Source organism: Apteryx mantelli, chromosome 17, assembly GCF_036417845.1.
Source record: "Apteryx mantelli isolate bAptMan1 chromosome 17, bAptMan1.hap1, whole genome shotgun sequence".
Taxonomy (NCBI): Eukaryota; Metazoa; Chordata; class Aves; order Apterygiformes; family Apterygidae; genus Apteryx; species Apteryx mantelli.
The window spans coordinates 13,938,147-13,962,543 of record NC_089994.1 but is presented as its reverse complement, the minus strand read 5'-3'; the positions used below and the strand labels follow the sequence as shown (position 1 = coordinate 13,962,543).

General features: G+C 40.6%; 1 protein-coding gene across 1 annotated transcript in view; it reads right to left on the bottom strand.

Moving 5' to 3' along the window:
- The window catches only part of TMEM132D (transmembrane protein 132D), a 274,910-nt gene that overhangs the window by 90,180 nt on the left and 160,333 nt on the right, over positions 1–24,397 (bottom strand). Inside the window, exon 4 of the mRNA XM_067306882.1 lies at positions 10,511–10,694. Within this exon, the coding sequence (XP_067162983.1) occupies positions 10,511–10,694 (184 nt within the window). The remainder of the gene's footprint in view (positions 1–10,510; positions 10,695–24,397) is intronic.

Here is a 24,397-nt window from a genome sequence, read left to right as displayed (position 1 = left end):
TCCAGTTAGACACGAGGAAAAAACATTTTGCTGTGAGAGTGGTCAAATACTGGAACAGGTTGACTGGAGAGGTTGTGGGATCTTCATCCTTGGAGGTGTTCAAGACTCAAATGCATATGGCCCTGAGCAGGGAGCTGGACAAGATAACCTCGGGAGGTGCCTTCCAACCTAAATTATCCAGTGATCCTAACTACTCTTTAGAAAGATTCTCTGACGAAAAACGGGGGGAGGGGGAAGGGGCGCAGGGACCCACTTTAATGACCATGCATTTAAAGGAATGATCTTAAATCAGTGTAAACTCTGAATCCTGATGCAACCACATTTGCCAAATCTAAGCACAGAAGAAAACTTCCTGTAATCTTTTTTTTTTATTTTCAGCGAAAACCATTTAGCTGTGAGAATTAAAGATTTCTTTGCAATATTTACTACCCCTGTATGGCAGCAATGCGTTACAAAATCCTGTGAATGAAACTTGACATGAAACAAAAGAAGAACAGAAGGCAGTAATCTGTTTTCTGTAAACTCAATCTGACTGTATTTCAATTATAAGTAAGCAAACATCATCCATGGTTAAAAAAGGAGATAGAAAGAAACCTTTTGAAATGTCTTTAATATTAACTGAGTCTGGTTAGTAATGGATGTATGGGTATTGGAAAAGTAACCCAAATTAGATGATGCAAGATTTTCAGCGATTACTAGTGATTCTGGGTACACAATGTGAGACATCTTAAAACATCTTGCTCTTAAAATCAGGCAAAGCATTTACCTACTAAAATGGGGTCCCTTTCAGCTGCCTTAAACTGAGTCAACCAAAAAAGACATCTAAATTATCAAATATTTATGAAATCTTCATTCTAAGAACTCAGCTCACCACCAAAATACTCCTGTTACAAACCCGCAACGTTTTTAATACCAACGGCTTTACCACAGTATGAAGCTGGAGTAGAATAATGATGGCTGAGCCAGGCCTTTCGAGCCTTGTGTCCACTGAAGCAGGGACTAGTTCTGCGGGGAACTTGCTCTAAATTCAGTATCTACAGTGTTTTTCCTGGTCCTTCTAAATCTCATAGTATCACAACAGCTTCAAAGCAACACAGAGAGTCTGACAGGACTAAAGGATTGTGCTTGTGTCAAGCCAGTTCAACCGCATGCAGCTTGTCCAGAAAACCATGTGCAGCTCACACTTATGAAATAACAGCAGCTGTTATGCAAAGCCATTTTTCTTAGGCTTTAATTCATAAGAAAAATATCCTTGTGTTTGTTCCTGCTCCTCTAGGGGACCCAATTTTCGATGCTCCACATCAAATTGTGTGGCTGTCAGCAGCTTTGCCGGCAGCCAGTCTAAGTCCTCATTACTCATTCCCCCACTCAGACAAAAACTGGGTGACTGTTGCTTGCTATTATTACAGGTGATTACAGCGTTAGTCAGCTAGCAACTGCAGCTCCAAATACAAAAACAAGATTTCTAACCTCCTGTCTTAAACCCTGTGAACAACAACAACAACAACATCAAGATCCTTTTCCATGACACTGTAGTAACTATGGGCAGAAAAAAAATTGTATTAAAGTGGCAAACCCGCTTGATGGTTTTTGTTGCTTGCAAATTCGAGTAGCAAAACGTCTGCATTGACATTGCAGTGAACGCAGCTGCTATTTCATTGCTTGCTCAACAGGTTAATGAAATGTCTAATTCTAAAGGTATAAGAGCTATTACTTGTTATTTCAAATGTTAAGACCACCAGTATCATCATTAATTCTGGAAGGAAAAATCTAAACAAAATGGCATTTGTTGGATTATGGAGATAAGGCAGAAAGCAAACATCTCTGATTGCCAAGTGCATGTATTATTTTCTCATTTCATTCTCTGTATGTGAAACAAAATGCTCTGCTAGTGACTCACACATCTGTCAGTTTGTTGGTATTTAGACAACAGAAGTCTGCCAGAGCAAGGCCAGAATTTAGAGCAATAAAAATAAAAATAATATAATAATGAGTCGAAGACCAAACCAAGCCATTTTTAAAGGGCAATTCTAATTGGAAAATCACCTTATACAATCAGCTCCCTTGTAATTGAGTATATTTTCTTCTTGAACACAGTCATGTAAGAATACCAAAATTGCCATACCAGATAGGACCACTCAGCCACCTGGTCCATCATGTGGTCACAGATAGATGCCAATATCAGATACCCTGAAAAAGTATAAGTAATTGACATCTACATATGGGACAAATGTCTCTTAGCTTCAGACACCTGTGATTCAATTAGTTTCTGAAGCATAACAGATTATTTATTTTGTGTTTACTTTACTGGCTGAAACATTTTCTTCTATTAGCTGTACAGGCTCATTAAAGTCATTAGAATGTGAAATAGAATCTGATCTGACTCATGCATCACAAAAAGAATTACTGACTACCCTCTGAATACAAAGTCCTTGCTGCTGAAGTTGCCTGAACCACAGAGAACCAATCTAAATAGCTGGCTTTTGGAGCTAGGCAGAACTGTGAGATTGACAGTTAGTAAGATAACCTACCTGTTCCTCTGAGCTGATGCAACTATATTTGAGAGTTAGCCTTGGGTCAGATTTTATTTATTGCTTTCAAAGACAAACCAAGAAGCAAGAGACTACTTCTGAAATTTGCTAATGATATCAGTTTGGGATGCATTGGCAATACTGAAGTTTGGACTATTAAATAAGAAGAACCAGATAAAGCCAAGGATTCAGGAAACAGAAATGGAATGAAATGCAGTAATACACAGTGCAAAGACCAACCATGGGGACTAACGACAAGAATTTCAGCCATCAGCTAAGAGCTCTTCAGCTGGGACCAACAGAGCAAAAGACAGATGAGGATGTAGCATTGAGTCCCAGGATGATTGCATGTGATTGTATAAAAAACCCAAACCACCATGTGTGCTACCCTGACACATACCATTTGAGATGGAGAAGCAGTGTTTCCAGGGGAAAAAAGAGATATTCATACCATCTTATTGAAAAATGATGAGGGGCCTCATCTGAGATGCTGTAGTCATCTTGGGTATCTCTTTTCAAGAAAGGAATTGGTGCCAAGGGGTGCTACTGGGAGAACAGAAAGTCTGTCTTATGAGGGGAAACTGTAAGTCCTTGACCCATTTGGCTTTACTGGAGAAAGGGATATGGTTACTCTCTTTAAGCAGACCTGGAAGGCTGAGATTAAATATCAAAGAGAAGGATTTGCTCGTTTAAGATGAACAACAATAGTGACTTAAGAATAGACAGCTATTAAGTGTTTGTCAGTAAACTGAGGCTGATGGTTGGAAGCTTTCTTCAGATTTCCAGTGGATGGTGTTTTTGAATTGTCTCTCCATACAAGTAGTAGGAAAGAAGATCTACCTAATTTTAGGAAGCATTTGGATATACTTATGAAAAGGATTACAGAAAATAGCTAATATCATTTTGATTAAAAGGGTTTCTTTTCAGAACTGTTCACCCAATATTGTAACTGTAATTTAAAAACCATGAATTAGGATGGTAAAAGCTTTTAACTATTATCTAGACATCTTTTTCATAAAGCTGAGTATCAGTGGAAGTGTTTAGAAACATTCGGTGTTAAAGCTGAGTCGGGCAGCTGATTCTGGCTGACGTGATCCTGCTCTTCTTGGCTGCCAGGTGAGATCCAGGATGGGCATAGTCAACAGCAGATCCTTTTAATCAGTTTGTTCATCTGTATCATACATGTTGGTGGGGATTCACAGGTCAGCTCTCTCACAGAAAAGCATTCATTTCACCCTAAAACATCTGAATCTTCAGCTTAGGAAAGTAGCTGGTCAGCAGAAGGCTGTAGTAGGCTCCAATATCCTACTTCTCCACCATAGCCCAGGCTGTGCTGTGTGTTGCGCTCCATGAGCAGCTCCTGACAGACGATGGCACAACTCCACCAGTGCGAACAGCGGCAAAGCATGGGAGCAGGGGACAGGCTAAGGACGAGGCAGGGACAGCCGTGCCAGCTCTGGCCCGTGAGCTCTGGATGGCACTGATACACCAGCTCTGTGCTCCAGAGACCATCATCCACCTGTTGTCTTCTGCCAGGGGACACAGGGCAGTGGCTAAGCTGGGGTCCAGGAGAAGCCAATCTGGCTGACTTCAGACGGAACTTCTTCTGTAAGGGGGAATGTTATTTACTGCATGTTTCCATTGCCAGTCTCCTTTCTTTGGTCTGTGAATTCTTCAGGGCAAGGCTACAATTTAAAATGTGTTTGCACAGCACTGAGAACAATGGTGTCTCAGTCTGAGCTAGATATCTAGGCTCTACCAGAACATAAACAGCACTAACTAAAAATGAAATGATTCAGATAAATATATTCATAGGGGCATTAATACCTTAAGCATTTTTAAAATCCTGCAGTGACTAGCACTGCCATGGCAGCTGATTCCTATAATTATTAGAAATTATTTAACACTGAAACGCTTTCTATTTAATAGATATCCTCTGCAGCAGCAATTTATTTATTTATTTGCTCTATTTCTCCAGCTTCTTATGCTGATGATATGTAGAACAGTTTACTCCCTGTCAACATTTTTGTTAAATTTTTATAAAGAACATCAGGAACAAGTCAAAACAATAAATTATCTAAAAGGTATAATGTTATACTGTTGTTTGGGTTTCGGATATAATTTATTTAACATGACTGCCATAAGTATAACTGCTTAGAAGCCAAAATGGGTCCAATGGGTTTGAGGACATGAACATTATCATCTCCAATGGGAGCCTGGGTTTGCAGTCAATGATGCTGTGATAGCTGTCCTAGGATATACCAGAACAGATCTATTCACAAAATACTACCTTAAATATGAAGTTTGCAACATGCTATACCTTATAAAATATTTTTGCCCCAAAAATAAAGTCAACGCTTACTTTTTACACCTATTTTATTCACTTGACCTTGTAAAATAAATATTCCAGTTGTGTTTTATACAACGGCAGCTGTGCTGACACAAGCGTTGCAAAAATGGTGGTGCTAGCTTAGAAGGAAAGGTACGTTACTAACCCCACACATTGCCTGCTTCATGACAGCTCACCCAAGTTTGCTTAAATCAGCTTCATGACAGCTTAAAAATAGGTTAGTTTGATCTGCATGGAAGCAGTTTTCCTATGCAAAAAGAGACTTGAGTGTTTGTGTACATGTTTCTGAGGGCAGCGATGGTTCTCCCAGTTGGGACTCCTTGGTGGCATCACATGAATAGGAATAATTCTTTGCCTTCGTTACAACCTGGCTGCCGTGAAGTAATGAGCTGGACTTTGGTTGCTGACTCTGTGTTTAAGGTTGTCATAAATCAGGAGTCTCCTTTCAAAATTTCTTTTTACGTTTGATTTAAATCTCTCTCTGCCTCACTTGACTGTCTTGGAGGCTGATGTTGCACTGCTGGAGGATCATAAATAGTGGGCCAAAACCAGAGAGATCATGGAAACTCAGTTGCTAATACAAGTCCATAACTCACTGCTCACTGTCCAGTTTTGCTGACTACCACAGGGCTGGTAGGGACAGGGTGTCATCTTCGGAGTTCTCGCCTCTGCCAGGCAGGCTGCAACCTCACCGCTGCTCCGTGAGTCACGTTTCAAAACCCATCGTTTCTTCCTGTCCATTTCAGTTCTCTAATAATATGGTTAATTTTTAGGTTGATGCTGACTAGATTGCAAACATGCACTCAGTAGGAAGGACAGACAGACACTCAGTGGACGTATGGGCATAAAGCTAACCAAGGCCCAAACAGAAGCTTGTCCTGCTAGACCCTGAGAAAGGTGAAACCTGCTAATTTGGCCCTAGTGCCCAGCAAGCTGTCCTGCCTGCCAGTGAGTTTAATTACTGAGACTCTCTGGTCAGAAACAAAGCTGAATTATCAACCCTGAAACATTAATGCCACAATCGTACAAGGTAATTGAGGGCTGCTCAGCCCCTACTACAATGAACTCTGAAGTACTTATGGTTTCCTGCTTTGGAAGGCAAAACTTTTCTGTTGTCTCCTAGTTGCATAGGCCATACGGGCAGTCTATCACTACTGGCATTAAGACCTGTTCATCTGTGAGGGCTGGGGAGTCTCTCAAGAAAGCAATCCAGATTCACAGACTTATACCCAAGTGAGCTCATCATCCAGCCACCTGGCTTCTTCATCGGCTTCCTGTGTCCTACCACCACCTGAAACATTTGATCCATGGCCATAACTTTAAACCCAATAATGCCTTGGACATCAGGGCAACTATAGTTGTCTGAGTCAGGTTGACTCTAAAATTAACTTCTGGGTTTGTAAGTCTAAAATACTTATGTAGGACAACAAGTTAATCAAAAAACTGAAGGTCAGGAACCTGCAACCTTTTCAAGAAATTGCTGAAGGGACACTGAGCATGCTGCAGATGTTTTAGGCCTGTATTTGGAGGAAAGTAAAGTTAACACAGTATATTTTCTAGGCAAAGGACTACTCTAATAAGAGATTTTTCAACCTTCGGAGCAACACCTCCATCTATGGGGTTTATACAACAGGCGTTTTGCCCTGATGCCTTACCACATTATTAAATAAAGAGAGGGCACAGACAGAAAAGGTTTCAGGCATATACACAGGGAAGACAGACGATTTAGAGATTAAGAGCTGGTTCAGTTAAGAACCATCCCAGGTATTTTATTATTCACCATTTTTTTATTATTATTTACAGAACAGATTTCTAATTATCCATTTACCAGCATGTCAGATCTGCCCTCTGCCTTTCTCAATAGGGATTATCTTGTATGTACACAGATGGCTACGGAGCTTGTGTCTCTCATCCTCACCTAATCATTAAGGTTCAACAAAAGGTGAACACCACAATTATGAAAGAGCTGACAGAATGTGTAAAAACCAACGATAATCAATAGCAGCAAATGCACAATCTAAGTGATTAAACTTGTGCCATTCATTACTTAACAAAACAAGAGGGAAATAAAATAGGGAAGAAATGCCAGAAAGAAGTCAAGTAAGAACTGAAAGCTGATTCTTTAGTATGGCAATAAAAACCAATGTCATATGCCTAGAAAATTCATGTGTGTATTCTCACCGGCTGTCACACTACACTGCCAGTCCTCAACTCAGAAAACCTCAGCAGCTTAGCATGTTCTAGGAAGGTAAGGAACAAATGGTCCATATGCCTTTTCATGTCATGTTTCAAAGGTCTTAAGAGGCATTGCGGTTTTGTGACTCAACAGATATCCTATTACTGATGAATTTCAAGAGAATGAAGTTTAAGGAGAATTAACGTGTATTAGTTGACAACAAAACCTTAAAGATATAAAAGGTTTTTCCCTATGCACTTGGGATTCCCCACCCCTCCCCCCAATTAGCCAAGACCAAATTTCCAATATTTGCTGTGGAGAGATCCCCTGGCCTCCCAAGTCCAGGCTTCTCTCTCCAGATAAAGTCCTCATTGCTTCTAGAGGCCCTGGGCCACCCAGCATGTTCTCAGCCAGGTCCCTGGCCGCACAGCACTGACGGACACAGACCCCCCCGGTGGCAGGGCTGGCAGTGGCATGGGAGGGGGTTAGGTAGGCGGCTGTGCAAGGAACGCATGGGAGACAACAGGCGTTATGCTGGCCAAGAACAATATGCTGTACAAATATCTACATCATCCCCTGTGGTTTAGCGGATATTTTAGTTTCTGCCAACAAGGCAAGACATCTCTATGTGGCTATAAGAGGCACTGCAAAGCAATCATGGTAAAAGGTCAATAACTTTTTATAACCCTGGATAAACATCTTTGCCTGTATTTCATCAGGCTTAAGGGAAAGGATCATGCATTGCCAATATCCAAACAGGTGCTCAAAGCAAGGCTCTTATAATGTTCTCAAATTAAACAAGGCTTCTCCCAGGCCATTCCCATTCTGCTAACAAGGGCAGGTTTGGGGCCCATGCACAGCTTACCAAGAGGGGTTGTGTCACACTTTAAAATTAGAAAAGGGGTTATTAAAGTGTCAGCAATATCAGTCTTTATGGTACCCACACAACCATAAAATACATCGTACAGCTTTTCTCTTCAATATCCTAGAGTGCTCTGCTGCGGCTTGTGTTGCCGGTATTGGTGAAGGGCCCTGCAGGAGTCTCAAAAGCTGGAATGCTAATATGCCATAGGAAAAAATTATGCACTGGAGAAAGGTAAGGTGATTGCATCAAGCATCCTAATAACTTCAGCAGAAGCTACCTTCTGTTTCATTTCCAGAGCATCTTGATATTGATATCTACATCTTTCCATTGCAGCATTTTGTAACTTAAAAAAAGATAACAGCAGCTCTAAATTGACCAATATTCTGCCTTGCAATTTACAAATCTGTAATAGTTATCACAGAAGACTACAGAATACAAAGATGGTGCAGAGGTGGTATGTGTGAGTCTATCAGAAAACAAAGCTCTAATGTTAAAGCAGTAAAGTTGTTCTTTTGACAATTTAACTTGTAATTGAAATATTCAAGAGCATTTCTGTTTGGTGCTTCTAAACATGAAATTACATGTTCTGCAGAGAAGCCCAGCAACACTAACCCAAATTAACCCCAATCTCCAGAAACAGACAAACAATGTAACACCGCTTTCATTGTGGTTCTTCTTAGGCAAAGGAGTATTTTTCACTTTAAAAATTTTAAATTTGGAAATTACAAACTGGTTCTGATAAGGTCACAGGGAAATCTGGAGTACCAAACTAATAAAAGTTACACATATTGGAAGGTCTGCACCTGAATCATCATTTACTAAGTATAAAGTGAGGTACTGCAAAGATTTGGAGATCTGTGATACCCCGGAGTTCCTTCCCTGACACTCCAGTTAATGCAGAGAAGGTTAAAACTATTCCCAGTCTGTCAGTGATTAGGGGACGCCTGTCATTCATCCCTGCTTTCTCTGTTACCCATTATCCCAACACCTGTTGCCTTGTAAAATGTCACCTGCTGACAACTTTACAGACTTCACATGACCTTTGAGTGCAGAATTCTGTGCTTCTCGAAAATGGGCAGGTTTTTTTCATCGTTTAATGGAAATGAAAAGAGTGAACTGATTTGTAGCAACTGCCAGGAGAATCTCTCTTTATTCTTAAGGACTATTTGGCAACTACATTGCTTAGTAGGATCATGGGAGATGAACCAGTGTTTTCTGCAACCAATGGAATGATTAGGAAAACAGTTTTATCTCTTCGTTAAAGGATGGAGTGAAGCAAAAACCCAACAATGCAGATTACGTAAATCAGATCACTTCCAGCACTTTAGCCCTCCATACCCCAGAACCTGTGCGACTGCATAGCAGGGTCCAGCCTGCACAGTGAAAGCCTCCTCTCTTCCGACAAACCAGCAGAGACCACACGCTGTTCAATAGTAAGAACTAGTCCATGAAAACAGCCATGCAAAACAAAGGGTTTGAAAACACAGCACTGATTTGTAAGACGGCCACAATTTCAAATGGAGGCACCTGCTTCAACTGTGATATACACATTGGTGGTGAAGCAAGAGCCATTAAAAAAAGACGAAATACTTCTTGGCGAAATAAAGCATCATAACATCTGAGCAGTTCTAAAGTTGGTAAATTACAATAATAGCCCTTATCAGCTCCGCGTAGTTTGGAAGTGCAGAGAACCTCCTTTAGCCTTCAGTAATGGCATAATTAACTGGCTATCACTAGGCAACCATCCAGGTTACATTTTTTAAAATGATCTGAGATTGATTTTTGTTTTGCTTTCAGTGCTAAATAATAATCTGTCAATATTTTCTAATAGATGGTCCAAGAGCAAAAATGGGGCAGTCAGATCTCAGACAATTACACTTTATTCCTGAAAATGAAGAAATGTGTAGGGGAGAGAAGAGAAAACTCAAGAAAAAACATTTCTATTTGGAATCTGGAACCTTTTTTAGAAAAGACCATGGCTCAATGAAGGATCAGGTGCTTGAAGGACCTGGAGCTTGCACTGTGATGGTGAGGTAACCCCTTAAAATGCAGTTATGTAGAATAGATAGTTGGTTATATACCGTATTTTTTGTTCCCCAGGTAATTAAAAATTATTCAAAAGTCATGCCATGACTTGTATTTCTTCTTTCACTCTCAGATGAATACAAAGTCAGAATTCAAAAGCATTAAAACTTTGGATTCAGGAAGTGCTTAAACACTAGACAAAATGTAAAAGTGTTTGTGATTCAGATAAGACATATACTACACTGAACTGCGTGGCCAAGGATACCATTTCATGCAACATGAGGAGTGAGGTCTGAATACAGGAAATGCCACAAATGTGGTTTCTGCCCCCATGAAGTCAGTGTACTGGTCAAAGAGAGGATGACTGGGCCTTCCTGGGTACCTGTAGTTTGCCCTCATGCACACATTCGTCAATAAATGGGACAAAACTTCAGAAGTTAGAATCTATTTGCTCATGGTGCTGGAACTGTCCCCCTCTTCTTCAGGCAGATCACTTGCATCTGTCAGACTCCAGAGTTGTAATGCAATATTAAAAACTTGCAGAATGCCAGATAATTTCTTACCATAGCCAAAGGGAGAACTCCTACCAGGTCCTTCTGGCTTACGTAGATCTTGGAGATCCCTAGATCAGATGTTGTATCTCCAGGATATTCTACTTGCCATGTGATGAGCTGGGTCCCAGATAGGTCAGTAAGGTCTTCAATTTCAAAATCAATCTGCATGATTTCAGAGGAAGGACCATCCGCACTAGAAGAAAGAAAGAAAAAGAAAGGTTCCATTCACATGACTGATGAGCCAGCAATATAATTGCTTTTATTTTAATAAAACATTGCATTAACACTCTTCCAAAGAGATGATTTGGTGGGGTGATGGATTTAATAATGAATTAATCATTTGCGCTTATCTTAAGATCTGAGGGCACTTCCCATACATTCAAGTGGTTTAGTAACATGCTGTGAAACAGATTGCTAAGCCCTGCACCATTTTACAAATAGAGAAACAAAAGCAGAACAAGGTAAAGCTAAGGGTAAAGCTACAAGCAAGTTAACCGCACAGCCTAAAAAACCTGACTCCAAGCCTCTCTCATTACCGAGCAAACTGTATTTCTTCCCTGTTAAAGCAACATATGAGCAAATCTAAAGGGAATCACTCCTTGAAATGTGAAACTACTGCATTAAAAGCATCACCTGCTTTTTAAAAAGAGAGTCATGGAACAGAGGTCAAGCTCAGGCTGGGGTCAGTGAAGCAGGGCAGGACGAGGAAACCTGGAATCAGTCTTTAGATATGCTGCTGCCTTACTGCGAATGTCTGTCTGAAGATCAGTTTTGTCCTTTACTGAACTGGGAATAATATTTTTAGCTTGTTGGGGGAAGGGAGAGTTACAAAACTGGATTACTTAATATGGGCCAAACCAGCCAGGATCCTTGGGTAAAAAACACTACAAAAGAACGAAATGTTTCTATGTGCAATTTTGCAGGATACTGTGGCAATAATGGAGTTACCGATACTGTATTAATACTGCTTTGCCTTAATATGTTATCCTTTCTATAAGGTTGGAATTTACTGAGGAAGTGAACCACAGTCAAAGGGGAACATGAATACCTGAATAAAGCAGAAATTTAAAAAGAGAAAGTTAGAGAGGGGCTCAAAGGTGCAATTCCTGTAAAGCTAGTTATAAAATCAGCTACTGAATAGAAAGTAATGCAGTAAAGTTTCTACTGTGTATCTTGGCAAAGGGAGCTCTATAGTCCAGTGGCATTTACAGAGATACCAAAAATACTTTGTGATATAACGTAAAGTTGTTGAGGAGTGCAGAATTCCTTAGCAGTGCAGAAATTCAGGGGACATTGAGAACGACCGTGCTTTTACTTTGGAAGTGCTGAAGGCCAAAGAGATCTTCAGTGTTTGTGGGGAGGGGAAAGGAAAAGCTGAATTTCTTTCGGGGAGGGAATAATACCCCAAGAGAGAAGGAATGGCACAACGTGGAAGGATCACTTGTGTTGGCAAGCACTGCTGGTAGAAAGAGAAAACATTGCTGGCAATCAATTAGAGAACCATGAAAATGTGCCCAAACCTCACCAGATTTTCCTAGCTGATGTGGAAAAATTGCTAAAACTAGGCATATTTTTTACAATGATCAGTTATGACAACAGCCCCAGTTTGGGATTTTTCCCAAAATACCCAGACATTTTATCATTCTGTCTAAATCCAATGCTTTATCCAAAGCTGCTGCTTGAAGAGTTTAAACTGATCATCTTTAAGGTTTGGATTTTAATGGATGTATTGAGTCCTTGCTATCCTGGATGGAATTTAAAAGGATCCTCTGAGTTTCCAAAATGGAACACATTGTGTTCATTTTCACATTTCTTCATGTCAGGAAAAAAAAAGAGTCCAATTTCTAAACTAGCACTGAATGCAGCCTTATTTCATGCTGACCTAGGTAGGATCAGAAAACTGCTTTATGCGGCTGCTATTGAAACTCAGTTACCTTCACTGTCAGAACAGGAATGGGCAATGCATTACCTATAAATACCTGGCAGTGATCCTGTTTTTACAGTATGACCTATCACAGTTTCTGTGTTTAAAGAAATAATTTAATCTTCATATAACGATCCTTGGCTTTGTGCTTCTTTACAGGGTGCCTTTCTTCAGCCTATCACTGCCGTGGTGTCCGCTCCTGCCAGTCCCTGGCCCTGCAGGATTGGTGCTGGCACCAGCAGTGGGTCCTGGCCCAGGCAGGAGGCACTGCTGCACACAAGGGGACTGCAGGGAAGACAGCCGCAAAATAATTGCTGGAAAAGGGAATCGACTTAAACTTCTCCAGGTATGTTGGGGTTAGGAGAAAAGGTGAAAAGTGCTTAGAATACAGCGAAATAAAAGAGGAGTGAAAGGGAATGGGAAAGATGGGGAGAGTGAAGTGAAAAGAGATGGTTAGAGCTGGAGAGGAAGGACATAAAATTTTGTCTTCCTCTATTCCTTTACGTTCTTCTCATCCCAGGTGCATCCTCTCTCCTCTAGCAGTGCTCTGAACTGCCAAAACATCAAGACCAGCTAAAAATGGACAGTCGTACCTGAGGAAGCAATGTAAGGGATTATTTCTTTGGTGTGTTGGAGAGCCAATACCAAAAAAATTCCCAAGAAAAATGTAATTTTAGGAAGAAATTTGAATAGTGACATATTTTTGCTGAACTTCAAAATGTTTCGGTGACACATTTTTATATTTCTCTTTGGAGGGGTTGTAGCAATGACCTATGGGAGATGTAGTTCAGATGCTTCACGTTCTCATTCTCCTTTATGAGACAGGCTCCTGGAAGGGCATCTCCACAGACACATCTGGGCTTCTGTCTTGGGGAGGGAAGGAAGTGCTTCATGGAAGTCTCTAATCATAGTTTGCCTTGGAGGTGCAATCCGACTGGGACCAACAGACCCATAAACATGAACATGGTCCTTATTTCCTTGAACTACAGCTCCCATACAGCACAGCTACAGCTACAACATCTCCAAAACACTGGAAGGGTTTTCTTTTAATCTTTGCTTTAAAGCTGGTACTTTAATGAAGCATTTCTTGTAGCAAAAGAAAGGCACTTTGCTACTAAACATGATTTTGATTGAAAGTATTTGAACCCCTTCATCTTAGCAATACTAGATACCTATAACTGACAAGGTCACAAAGCACCTCAAGATCAATAAGAATCTCATTACTGCTGCCAAAGGTGTATAGAAAAATGCTAAAGTATTCCACGACCTACAGTCAGACCCAGGCTGTCAACACCAGGTCAAGAACTTCTGTTTAACCACATTATTTGAACTTTACTCATCGCTACTCTGAAGATCCTTCCATGTACAATTCCCTGGATTTGTGTCCCCGGCTTACAGTGATAAAGGCCTTCCTGAGCAATATTTAGCAACCGATATCTCTCAATACAGAACTAAGCCAAAAAGTTACCCATGTGAATAAAAAGGAAGAAGGGGACAGGGAGGGAAAGAATGTCACATCTGCAAAAGAGCTCGCAAAACATCCCAAAGGCTTTGCCTAGAGGGTGGGGTGTCTCTTCAGTAGCTGAAGACAGAAAGGCCCTGTATCGGTTCCCAGCATGGCAGAAGAACCAGAGAACTGCCCAAGCTTCAGTGGGAGTTAATTTGAACTGATAATGTGCATGGGGGAAATTAGTCTCTTATTCTTTGCATACCTGTGAAATACAACTTGACACTTACCCCTCAGAAAAAACAGTTTAAAAAGTGTAAATGGAGAAATTTGCACAAATAGAATTCATTATCAGAGTTTAGTCACATCAAAAACATTTGTGGCTTTTCTTTTAGGTCAAGGTTACTTGGTACAACGGGCATAGATCCTGCTCGTTAACAACATTTTCACCTTCTGCGCACTTCATGTTTGCTAACAGCAATCTTCATGAGCATGTTTTAGCACACTCTCAATTTCCAATAGTAAAATTTCTATTGGAGCCAGCCACTGCTGCTTAAAATGTCCCACTGTCTAATCCTCCTCTAGGTAGTCATACACTTCATGGCAACTATAATGCAATAGCATGTTGGCAGCTTATTTTCACCAACGCTAAAACCATGATTGCTGTCGGGAGGACAGCAACACTGATAGTTACAATATGGGAGGCTATGCAATTAGAAAGTTTAGCATGGACAAATCCAAAGGTTCACAACACCAATTCAAGCTGAGGTGAAGAGTGGCCAAAGTGAAATGGTTCTTGATGCTAATTTAAAGTCAGGTCCATCACACAGGGTTTTGCTACGTCTGTAATTTATTGTTTAGAATTGAGAGTTAAACTGTAATAGAGTTCACAGTGGTGCCAATAAACTCTCATCACGAACAGAGCCCTGCTGAGTTCCGTATTGCGTAGACACACTTTTAAAGAGTCGCAGCCCCAGTCACAATCTGAAGACAAGGAAGATAGAAAATGATGAAAAGAAGAAAACCTCACTGCAGTGAGGTAAGCTGGTCTTTCCTCCCACCAGCCAGGACCAAGAACACCACGGGCACATTCGTATCACATTCTTTAATCAGCCTATTTCCTGTCCAACAAAAGATCAAGCAGCTCTGACAAATAATGAACAACGGGAAACGTTGACCTTCCTCTAGGGGAGTATTTCCTACAGCCAGAGAGCCACTTGGCACCTATTTCTTCTGACACATCCGTGACTGCGACCAAAAATATAAAAAAATATTTTAAAAGCCTGGGAGTCCTGTTAAATCAGGCAGCCCGACACCAGGGCCCTTGGCCAACTCCTGACACCTACGCTGTTATGGCAAGTTTCTTTAGAGAAAGAACCAGCCGCTTTTCCGGGTCTTTCGGGCTGGCATGCCCTGCAACACATCATTTTCCAGAAGAGATCTTGCAAATACCAGCATAGCCACAGGCTGTTGGCAGTCTCAGTCAGTTCAAGCATCCCAGTCCTGCTTTAGCTAGCTGCGGTATCAGCCTTGGACTGTATATAAAGATAACAAAAATTTGTTCTGAACCTACTAAAAGGACTGGGCATTTAATGTTTCTCATAATACGATGTATAAAGTTTTATCACTGTCTTTAGAAGACTATAACCGACACAAGAAGCTTAAAGCTGTGAATATGCTAAATAAGATATATCATAGGAATGTTAATGAAAGAGCCTTGGAGAGAAGGGAGAACGAAGTAAGGTAATCTTTATTCTTTTCTGCCTCCACGCACGTAGCCCGGTCCCCAGCACATCACGTGCCTGAAACACCGCGCAGGCCAGGCTGAGAGCTGGATCGACGGCGCTCGGAAACAGAAGAAATGTTGCCAGGGATAACTGGGAAAACTTTCCAGCATGAAAGAAGGCAGTCAGCACCCCAGCTGACCCTGCGAGACCCAGGGGAGCTTGTGAAGACCGTTATCCCCATTTTACAGGAGAGAGAATTAAACTGAAAATGACTTCCCTATAGAAAAGGAGTAAGATGATTTATCCTCCACAAAGTGGCGGCTGTCCTCAGTGATTTCAGAAATAAATTGATTTAAAAATAAGTACAAATCTTTGGGTGAAAGTAAGATAATATGTTATGTTGTCATACCAGATAAAAACACTGTGCCAGCTCTTCCCAGCTCTATCAGTTGGGCTCCAGAAAGGTTTAATGGCTTGCTGTCATCTGTCCTGCTGCTGCGCCGAAGCTGCAGTGGCAGTACATGTTAAATACAAATTCTTCCCCGGGTGTTAGGAAATAATGTAAAATGATAGGAAATGCAGAATAAAGGCATAACAGAGAGCAGTGAAAACAAAACATTACCATTTTGTAACAAGACTCTGTAGTTTTCTGAAATAATTTATTTCTGATAGTTTTTTGAAAAGCTTTTTCTGTGCAATTTTCTTTAAAACATAAACAATTTCCCTAAAAACAGTTTTACAAATGTTTTCTTCCCATCTCTAGTTGTAACTATAAGCCATTATTCCTATTAGTATCACTGAAGTGTATTATAGCTGTACTCGTTTCCTAACCAAATGTGAGGGGTCACAGGGAATTCAAGGAGCGTTTGGGAAGAATCCTTCCCTTCTGTGTCTTTGCCCGGCTGCACTTGCTTCCCTGCCGCCCGACAACCTCTCTGCACCCGCCGAGCTCCCCCAGAGCACACAAGCATTTCAGCTCCGCTCCCCTACAGCAGCGCACTCCTAGCAGTGCCACGAGCGTGTGATCTTCCTTGGCTTTGCGGTGCTACTGAGAGCATGTGACTGGGTAACATATTGGCTGCCCCCCTAGGTGGGTTTTGGGTGGGAAAAGCAGCAAGAGGAAAGTGGGAGAAACAAAGTAAAAAATAACCAGGAGAACAGAAAAATGACCTGTTGCAGAAGGATGAGAGAAAGGTAGAAAATGAACTTCAGTGAAATGTAGATAAAAGGAGAAGGATGGAAAAACAAAGCAGGAGGCTTGGGGTGTGTAGATGCTTTGTAAGAAAGACCTAAAAAATCAATATGAAGGGGAAATACAGCTTCAGAGAAAGGGTTCATGCTGCTAGTCTAGCCAATGGCCAGAAGAGAAAACCCAGGTTCAAACCTTCTTCTTAACTGAATCAATCTTTCCACCAATCTTTAAACTAGCTGGGGAAAGGATCCTGATAATCTTTTGGTTTATCTTAATCAAGAAAAGATATTTCTAGTCTTTGCTGAATTCTTAACAAATAATCATAACTTTGGTTTCAGGATAGGGCATCATTTTCTTTGTGTGTGTGTTTTGTTTTTTTTTTTTTTTTTTAAATAAACCTTTACATGCGAATCAACCTGTTATGGCAGGGGGACACATTTGCATTCCTCTCCATAGCTGCCAGAGAGATAGAGCTCACATCTCTTCTGCATAAACAGGTATTTGCAATGCAATAAACTACTTCTGCTTGGCATGTTTGCTAGAGTACTAGAAATTACGTGTATAGGATATGTAAGTCAAAAATGTGGGCTCAGCCAGCAAGGAGACTATAACAGACATCCGAGGAAAAAAAAGCATAGAATGAAAGAGAGAGAATACTGCATGTTAGAGTAGGCTAATTTATTTGGACTTTTCTTTGGTGCTCATCTCCACACAAGGTGATGTTGCTTTTTGCTAACTTTGTTTGATTCAGGCACTGGCGATTTAAAAATCTCTCTGCAAGAGGTGATGTTGGGTGTAAACTTCACAGCCACATTTCATCTGATTCTATTTTTTTAACCTCAGCAATCGAAATGTGCTACCTTTAGGTGTCCTGTGCAGAGCTACCCTAAAATAATACACACACGCATGTCAGCTTCAGGCAAGACGAGAACTTTCCAATACAATGTGGGATGACACAGCTGAGAACAGCCTTGTGCTAGCGGCGCCCGACGCGCGGAGCCTTGCTGTCGCCAGGATGGGGTTCTTCTACCAATCTCACATGCACAAAAATCATAAGCTAAGGGCCCTCCAAACAATTATACAGCAAAAAGACGTTCCTTATTTGAATGAACCTGATTTTCTTTTCCTTCCGGTTTCTGAGCCAGCAGTGTGCAATCAATGAACATTTTCAAGCTTTTCTTGCAGCTATACAGGATAAAGATTGCAAAATTTCAGTAAACCACTTTATTCCTACAACTAGGATTTAACGCAAAAATCAAATATTGCAAGATTTGACATTGAGTGTCACAAGTTAACTGTGCGATGTTACGTTACACCAGCTGAGGAGCTGGCTTGGCTCCAGGACGTGAGCTCGACATAACCAACGCTTGTTCCCCAAATTCACTCGGTAGGTATGAACTGAACTGGCAAGGCTAACAGGATTTCCATCCCTCCTTAGCAATTGAAAATAAAATGCCTGAGTTTACAAAAAAAGTTAGATTATTAAGACAGAACCAAACAAAACTACCATTATACCTGCACCAAACGTTGCTAGCAAACTAGTGTAAACTCACTTTACACATCAGTTCCTGATCCCAGTCTCAACAAATAGCAAGAAGGAAGAAATACTCTTATTTTAGACAGGAAATTGAGGCATGGGCTTAAAGACTTTCCCAAGGTCAGAGAGGGAAGTCTAAAAAAAACAGCAGCTGTACAATCTAGTCCACTGCATTACAGAGACGATCATTATTCACCATTGATATATCAAGATAAGGTGATACATACAGCAGTACATTAAAATTTAATTTTATTCATTGTCATCTTACTATTAAAAATTCAGTGATGGATAGGCTGAAAAGTCATTTTTCTTCAGGAATCAGTGTATGAAAAGAACCAACTAGCAAGAAAAATCACAAAAAAATGAGTCTGCTAATCACGTAATAAAGTTCTTAAAAAAATGGATGCACCTCTTTGGAGCACAACATCAGCAGTGCTGGTCGAGAAATATTTGCTGAATTATTTATTTGACTTTTTTTTTGCTATTTTCAAATAAATTATTCACTATACAATTTTCCAGCTGTTGATAGCGCTTTTCCCAAATAACTCAAACCATTCAAAAGTGGGTAAAAATTAGCAAATCATTTAATATAATATAAATTTAAAAGATAGTTCCCCACCAAGCCAGCATTTCAGTTCAGAACCATCATTCCAAGCATCTCTTGACATAATAAATCTAGTAATCATTTACCACATTATGCAAAGGGAATGATAAATCAACATTGACTTTATTACATCCAGTCTAATAATCATCCAATAAATTATTCAACACTGTAGTCAGTAAACATCAAGTACTTTTGAAGTAGCCCAATCATGAGGCAACAGCAGAAAAACTGCACTTACTATGCAGGTGGCACCAAATTGCAGGACTAAGAAAACATAATTTTACTGACAATACTAAGTCAAATAAAACACTGGATACACTGAAAATCCAGGTTTCTCTACCTGTTGTTTTCTATTGTCCTCAGCATAAAAATAATGATAAATATAGCATAACTTAAGTTTATCAAGTGTGATAAAGTTGAAAAAGAGCAAACCAGGCATACAATCACAAATGATCATTATTATCTACATGGCCAGTTTCTACAGAGTGCATCTAAGGCACACCGTACTAGACACTTACACAGACCAAGTGATGATTGCTGTCTTAACTGACAAAAGCAACATATGGGAGAAAGATGACCAAATAGTCATTTTACCGATAGGAGCAAGTATAAGGAGATAAAAGCCCCAATTAAAAAACACTTAAGGAAACACAAAAGTGATATATTGATTCCAGACTCTTGGTTTGGCCAAGAGTGGCAGAACTAGGAATTTGATTCCTACATCACGGCCCCTGACGAGCGAGTGAAGAGTTAACAGCATGACAACCCCCAGGCCTAAGCCTTTATATCAATATCAGTTTTGAGTATTCCTAAGAAAAGCCTTAGATATTTCTTTTGCATTACAATTTCCCAGACAGTTAACAACGTCACCTCACTGCCACTGTCACCTGAAAATGAGAGCAACCTGCCACTGAAAGAGAGAAGTCACGTCAACATAACACTGGTCTGCCAGCAGGAAAGAGACCCAATGTTTTCACAGCCAGAAACTCCAGGCCCAGTTCTACAGATATTTGCTATCGAGTAATCCCAGTGTACTAAAGCGCGACAGCAAGCACCACGCTCAGTACAGCACCCTGCAGCAAACTGTGGTCCTCATCCTACACAGATGCATCCACCTGAAAACCCTTACACATACAAACAGCAAATTTATACATGTGCAAAGATACATGTGGGATCAAACTTGCTGAATTCAGGTCAAGTCTTTTTAATAACCATTCATCCCTGAAAGGTAACCATATAGACCAAGTTATCTGCATATATACTATGCGAGAAAGCTTCCCTTGACTTCAGTAAGAATTTTGTTTAACCAAGGCAAGATGGCACTGTTTCTGTGATGACCCCCACAGCAGGCCCACAGGAGGTCCCAAGTTCATGTGGACCTAGGTGCCATGCAGGAGGCGTACACAGTGCTGGAGGCCCAACACAATACTCTGTTGCCCAAGCAACTCAGTGACGGTTAGGCAAAGCTGAGTTGACCCAAAGGATAGTCCAGTCACCGACTCTGGTCCTGCAAGATCCGCCTCTCTGCAAAGGGGAACACTCAGATTACGTATAAACAGCCTTAACTCTGCCCTTTACAGAGTGCTCATCTTAAAACATACATCACAGGGTCTCCAGCAACACTTCCCAGGCAGTGATCAGAGCCCCGGGAAGAAGCAATCAAAGGGGCTGCGAAGCACTGATGACTGCAAATCTCACTCTGCTTATCCCGCCTGTTATTGCCTTTCATGATTGCTTGCTCCTGGTCAATGTTTGAAATATATACCTAATAAATCTCTTACATGAGCTTCTCATGGTTGCCATTGATACAGTGTTTACTCTTATATTTCTAGTGAATGTAATACATTTAAAATGTGCAAGCAAGGAGTCACCAGTCTGACAAAGTTGAGACACTGGTCTAAAAGGTCCACAGTGAGTCTGCACGCCGAGTGATGCTTTACTAGGCTAAGTTACTATTTCAACATTCACATTAAAGGTGCAGCATTTTGCTGCTTTATGATTCATGTCTCAAACATCAGTTACTCTCACTGATGTCCATTTAACTTTGGAATCCAGTATGATTTTAAAATTATCTCCCCTCCCTTTTTTATTTTTAAATTTAATTGTGGTCTTAAATCCAGAGTAGAAGATCCGGTATATTAGCACACAGGCCTTTCATGCCTCCAAGGTGAGATCTATAACACATCCTTTTTATGTTCCTTGCTTATTAGTGTCCACACTGCTTCAACAAATGAAATTATACATAGAAGTAGCACTACATTTCACAAGACTCAAGGCCTCAATATATTTCAAAATTAGTGGCTTTTTTAGGGACATCTGCCAGGGCGCATTCAATACAGGAGAGACTAGTATCCTCCCTACAGAACTTCCTCTGCTGCAAACTATTCAGCAAGTATTTCTGCTGAATTCCAACATCTTGCAAAAGTGCAATGTTCTTTTCAGCTAGAAAAGAAACTATGTTTTCCTTACCCAAACGTTCAGTATCTGTTAAGTCTAGAATTAAAAAGAAAGAAATGCTCTCCAGCTTCCCTATCATTAAAGTGAAAGAAGCTTCCAGAATCTCTTTTCTTTGTTATTTTTAAGCAATGACATGAAAAATAAACTGGAGAGAGAATATCTACATTGCTCTTTTTTCACTTTTGAAAAAAAACCTGGGGCTGAAAAATGTTTTTAAATTGCAGAATTATAGAGTAATTTAGACCAGAAGGGACCTCTGAAAGCCGTCTGGTCTAATGCCTTTCTGAAAGCAGGGCCAATTTCTAAGCTGGATTAAGTTAGAATGGTTTAAATCTTCTCACCTGGCTTTCCAAAGGAGCACATTATTTTGAAACCCTTCCGCGATCTTACGGAAATGCGAGGATAGCCTGAGTGCTTACACCACTGCACCTCATACAGCACCGTCCATCAGTAAGGACACAGGCAGACATTAGGAATGGAGCATTCTCCTCTTCCATCGACTCTTAAAGATATGAAATTTGGTCATGATCAAGTAAATTATGAGTCATCTTGCTGTCTGTTAGCCTTCTGTTCTTTTGCAGCACAACTGATTTTACAAACTCTCTGTACAAGTTTACTTGAAAGAAAGTATTAGTATGCAAGGATAAGAAAACTCTTGTCATGTACAAAATTCTTATGCTGAAAATAATGGGTCTGGAGGTAAGCTAAGAAGGGTGATATCACAAGACTACATTTACTAAAAACTGAAAATTAAATAACACCATGTTCTGCAAGGCTATTTCCAAGACTGTCTGCCCTACAGCAAAACCAATAGCATCTGATCAGCAGCACTGAATGGGAAAGTGCCACCTCTATTTTTCATCTATTCCCTTTCACAATCCCATTTTCTAGCTGCGCAGCGCTAGGGAGCTTCAGCACAACTGAGCTGTCTGAAATGCAGCATCTATTTCATCAATATCATTAGTATCTGCTGCATTTTAAGGGGAAATGAGACCCTCATGAAAAAAAGCATACAATACAGCAAATGGCTTAAAGATCTGACTGCGAATTAGAACGTTACAAATCTAGTAAGATATAGAACTATTCTGGGAACGACATGGACATACAGAAAGCCAGATTCCTGGCTGTCATGAACCTTTAAAGTTTCAATGACTTAAGTTGTTCTCTACCAATTTTTACCAGCTAAAGATGACTCTAAGTACATATGCAATATTTATCTGTGTTTTGTATATTATATATGCTAAAGTAGGCAGTATGGAACAAACATCTCTGGCATACAGTACAATATGAATATTTGTTTTACTTTGTCGACATATTTCAACCCTGACCTGATAGGCTGAGGGGCAGACTTGTGAAATTCTCACCTCTCTTTTGAGGCCAACTTGTCCTTTGTGCAGTAACAGGAGTTTTCAAATCATTGCTGGGAGCTGCAGTGAGTTTTGAAATAATTTCATAGGGCACACAGGCATGGCACAGCATGGCACAAACATAGAGCCTTGCTCATTTTGCAGGCACAACTCACTGTGCCTGGATGTTTTCCTAGGAGTAAGGATGGGAGGAGCACGATGTACACAGCATAGCATACTAAAAGGCAGATTGAGTCAGCCCTCAGATTGCTTTGGATGCAATGATCATGCTACACTACAGTACCCTTTCCCCTCTTCCAGCCATAGTACAGTTTTTTTGGTACTTGAGCAGATGTTTGCCCTCTCACTGAACATCTTGGGATAATCTGATAGCCATGATGAAGTCTTATAGACAGAATGATGATATAGGTCTGCAGTTTAGTGTGAGGCCCTGTCAAATCAAATCACAGCTTTTGATATACTTGCGATATTAAGAATTGTGTGAGTTCAACAGCTCACAGAACTCGTTCTCATTAGTGTCAGTGATTCCATTAAATATAGCTGTGTCACCATTTTGGGTCTCATCACAGGCAGTCTTGACATACGTGACTTTTTGACACTGAGAGCCTGAGTCTGAGCTGCACCTGAGCTGAGAAAGATTGGTAGATATGAGGGAGGATGCATGTTCTGGCAACCCTTGGATACCCTCTGAAGAACTGCAGTGAGGAAAATAACAAGTGCAAGTTATGATGGTGGCTATTATGCTGCAGAGAGTTATCCACCACAAGGTGTACTGAGACTAGCAAGCTACTCCCAGGAGAGTGTGAAAGTGTGACCAGACAACAGCAATAATCTGCACTGAGTTTTACAGACCAGCACATTCAGCCACCATCCTTTAGTGAGGTCTGTCTAATATATCTGACCATCAGCAATCACGTATCAAGCAATTATAATCTTATTTATGCAAATGGTCCAAGAGTTACTAAAGCAAACACAACAACCAGTTGCCCATATGAAAGCCATGATAATTTACTCTAGAAAATTTCAGCACAAGAATGAAGACAGACCTGCACTTACACATGTTGGTCTGGACAAGAACAGATCTTGGTCAATATGGATAGTTTCCTGCTACTGCAACCACCATGTCATATAATCTCTTCCTAAACTTATCAAGCTCCATTTTAAAAGCACTTAGAGTTTTTTAATCCCTCTATTCTCATGAAAGGCTCTCCCAGAACCTGATTATTCCGATGGTTAAAGCAGTCAGAGGAGCCACCCTGGCTGGGACTCAAGCCTTGGAGGAGCATCTGCTCAGAATGACCAGATCCTAGCCCACTGCAGACACCCGCATGAGTACTGTGGCCAAATGCAGCTCTATTTCCTACAGCAAGTGTTCATAGCAAAAGATAAAATGACTCTGCAGACCTTCTGCAAATACATAATGGCTGATAATAGCTGTCTCATTCACAATTATTCCTTCCACATTTCTGTGTCCTCAAATCACCTCCAGCCAAACTACTCCATCCCTGTCCCAATATCCTTGTAAACAAAAGAAATGCATTTCTGCAGATAAACTTAAGAGGAGTTTAAATACTCAGGGACCTAGCTAGGCAGGCTGAGAAACGGCCAGCCCCCACTACCCTTAGGCAACCTGTTCCATCA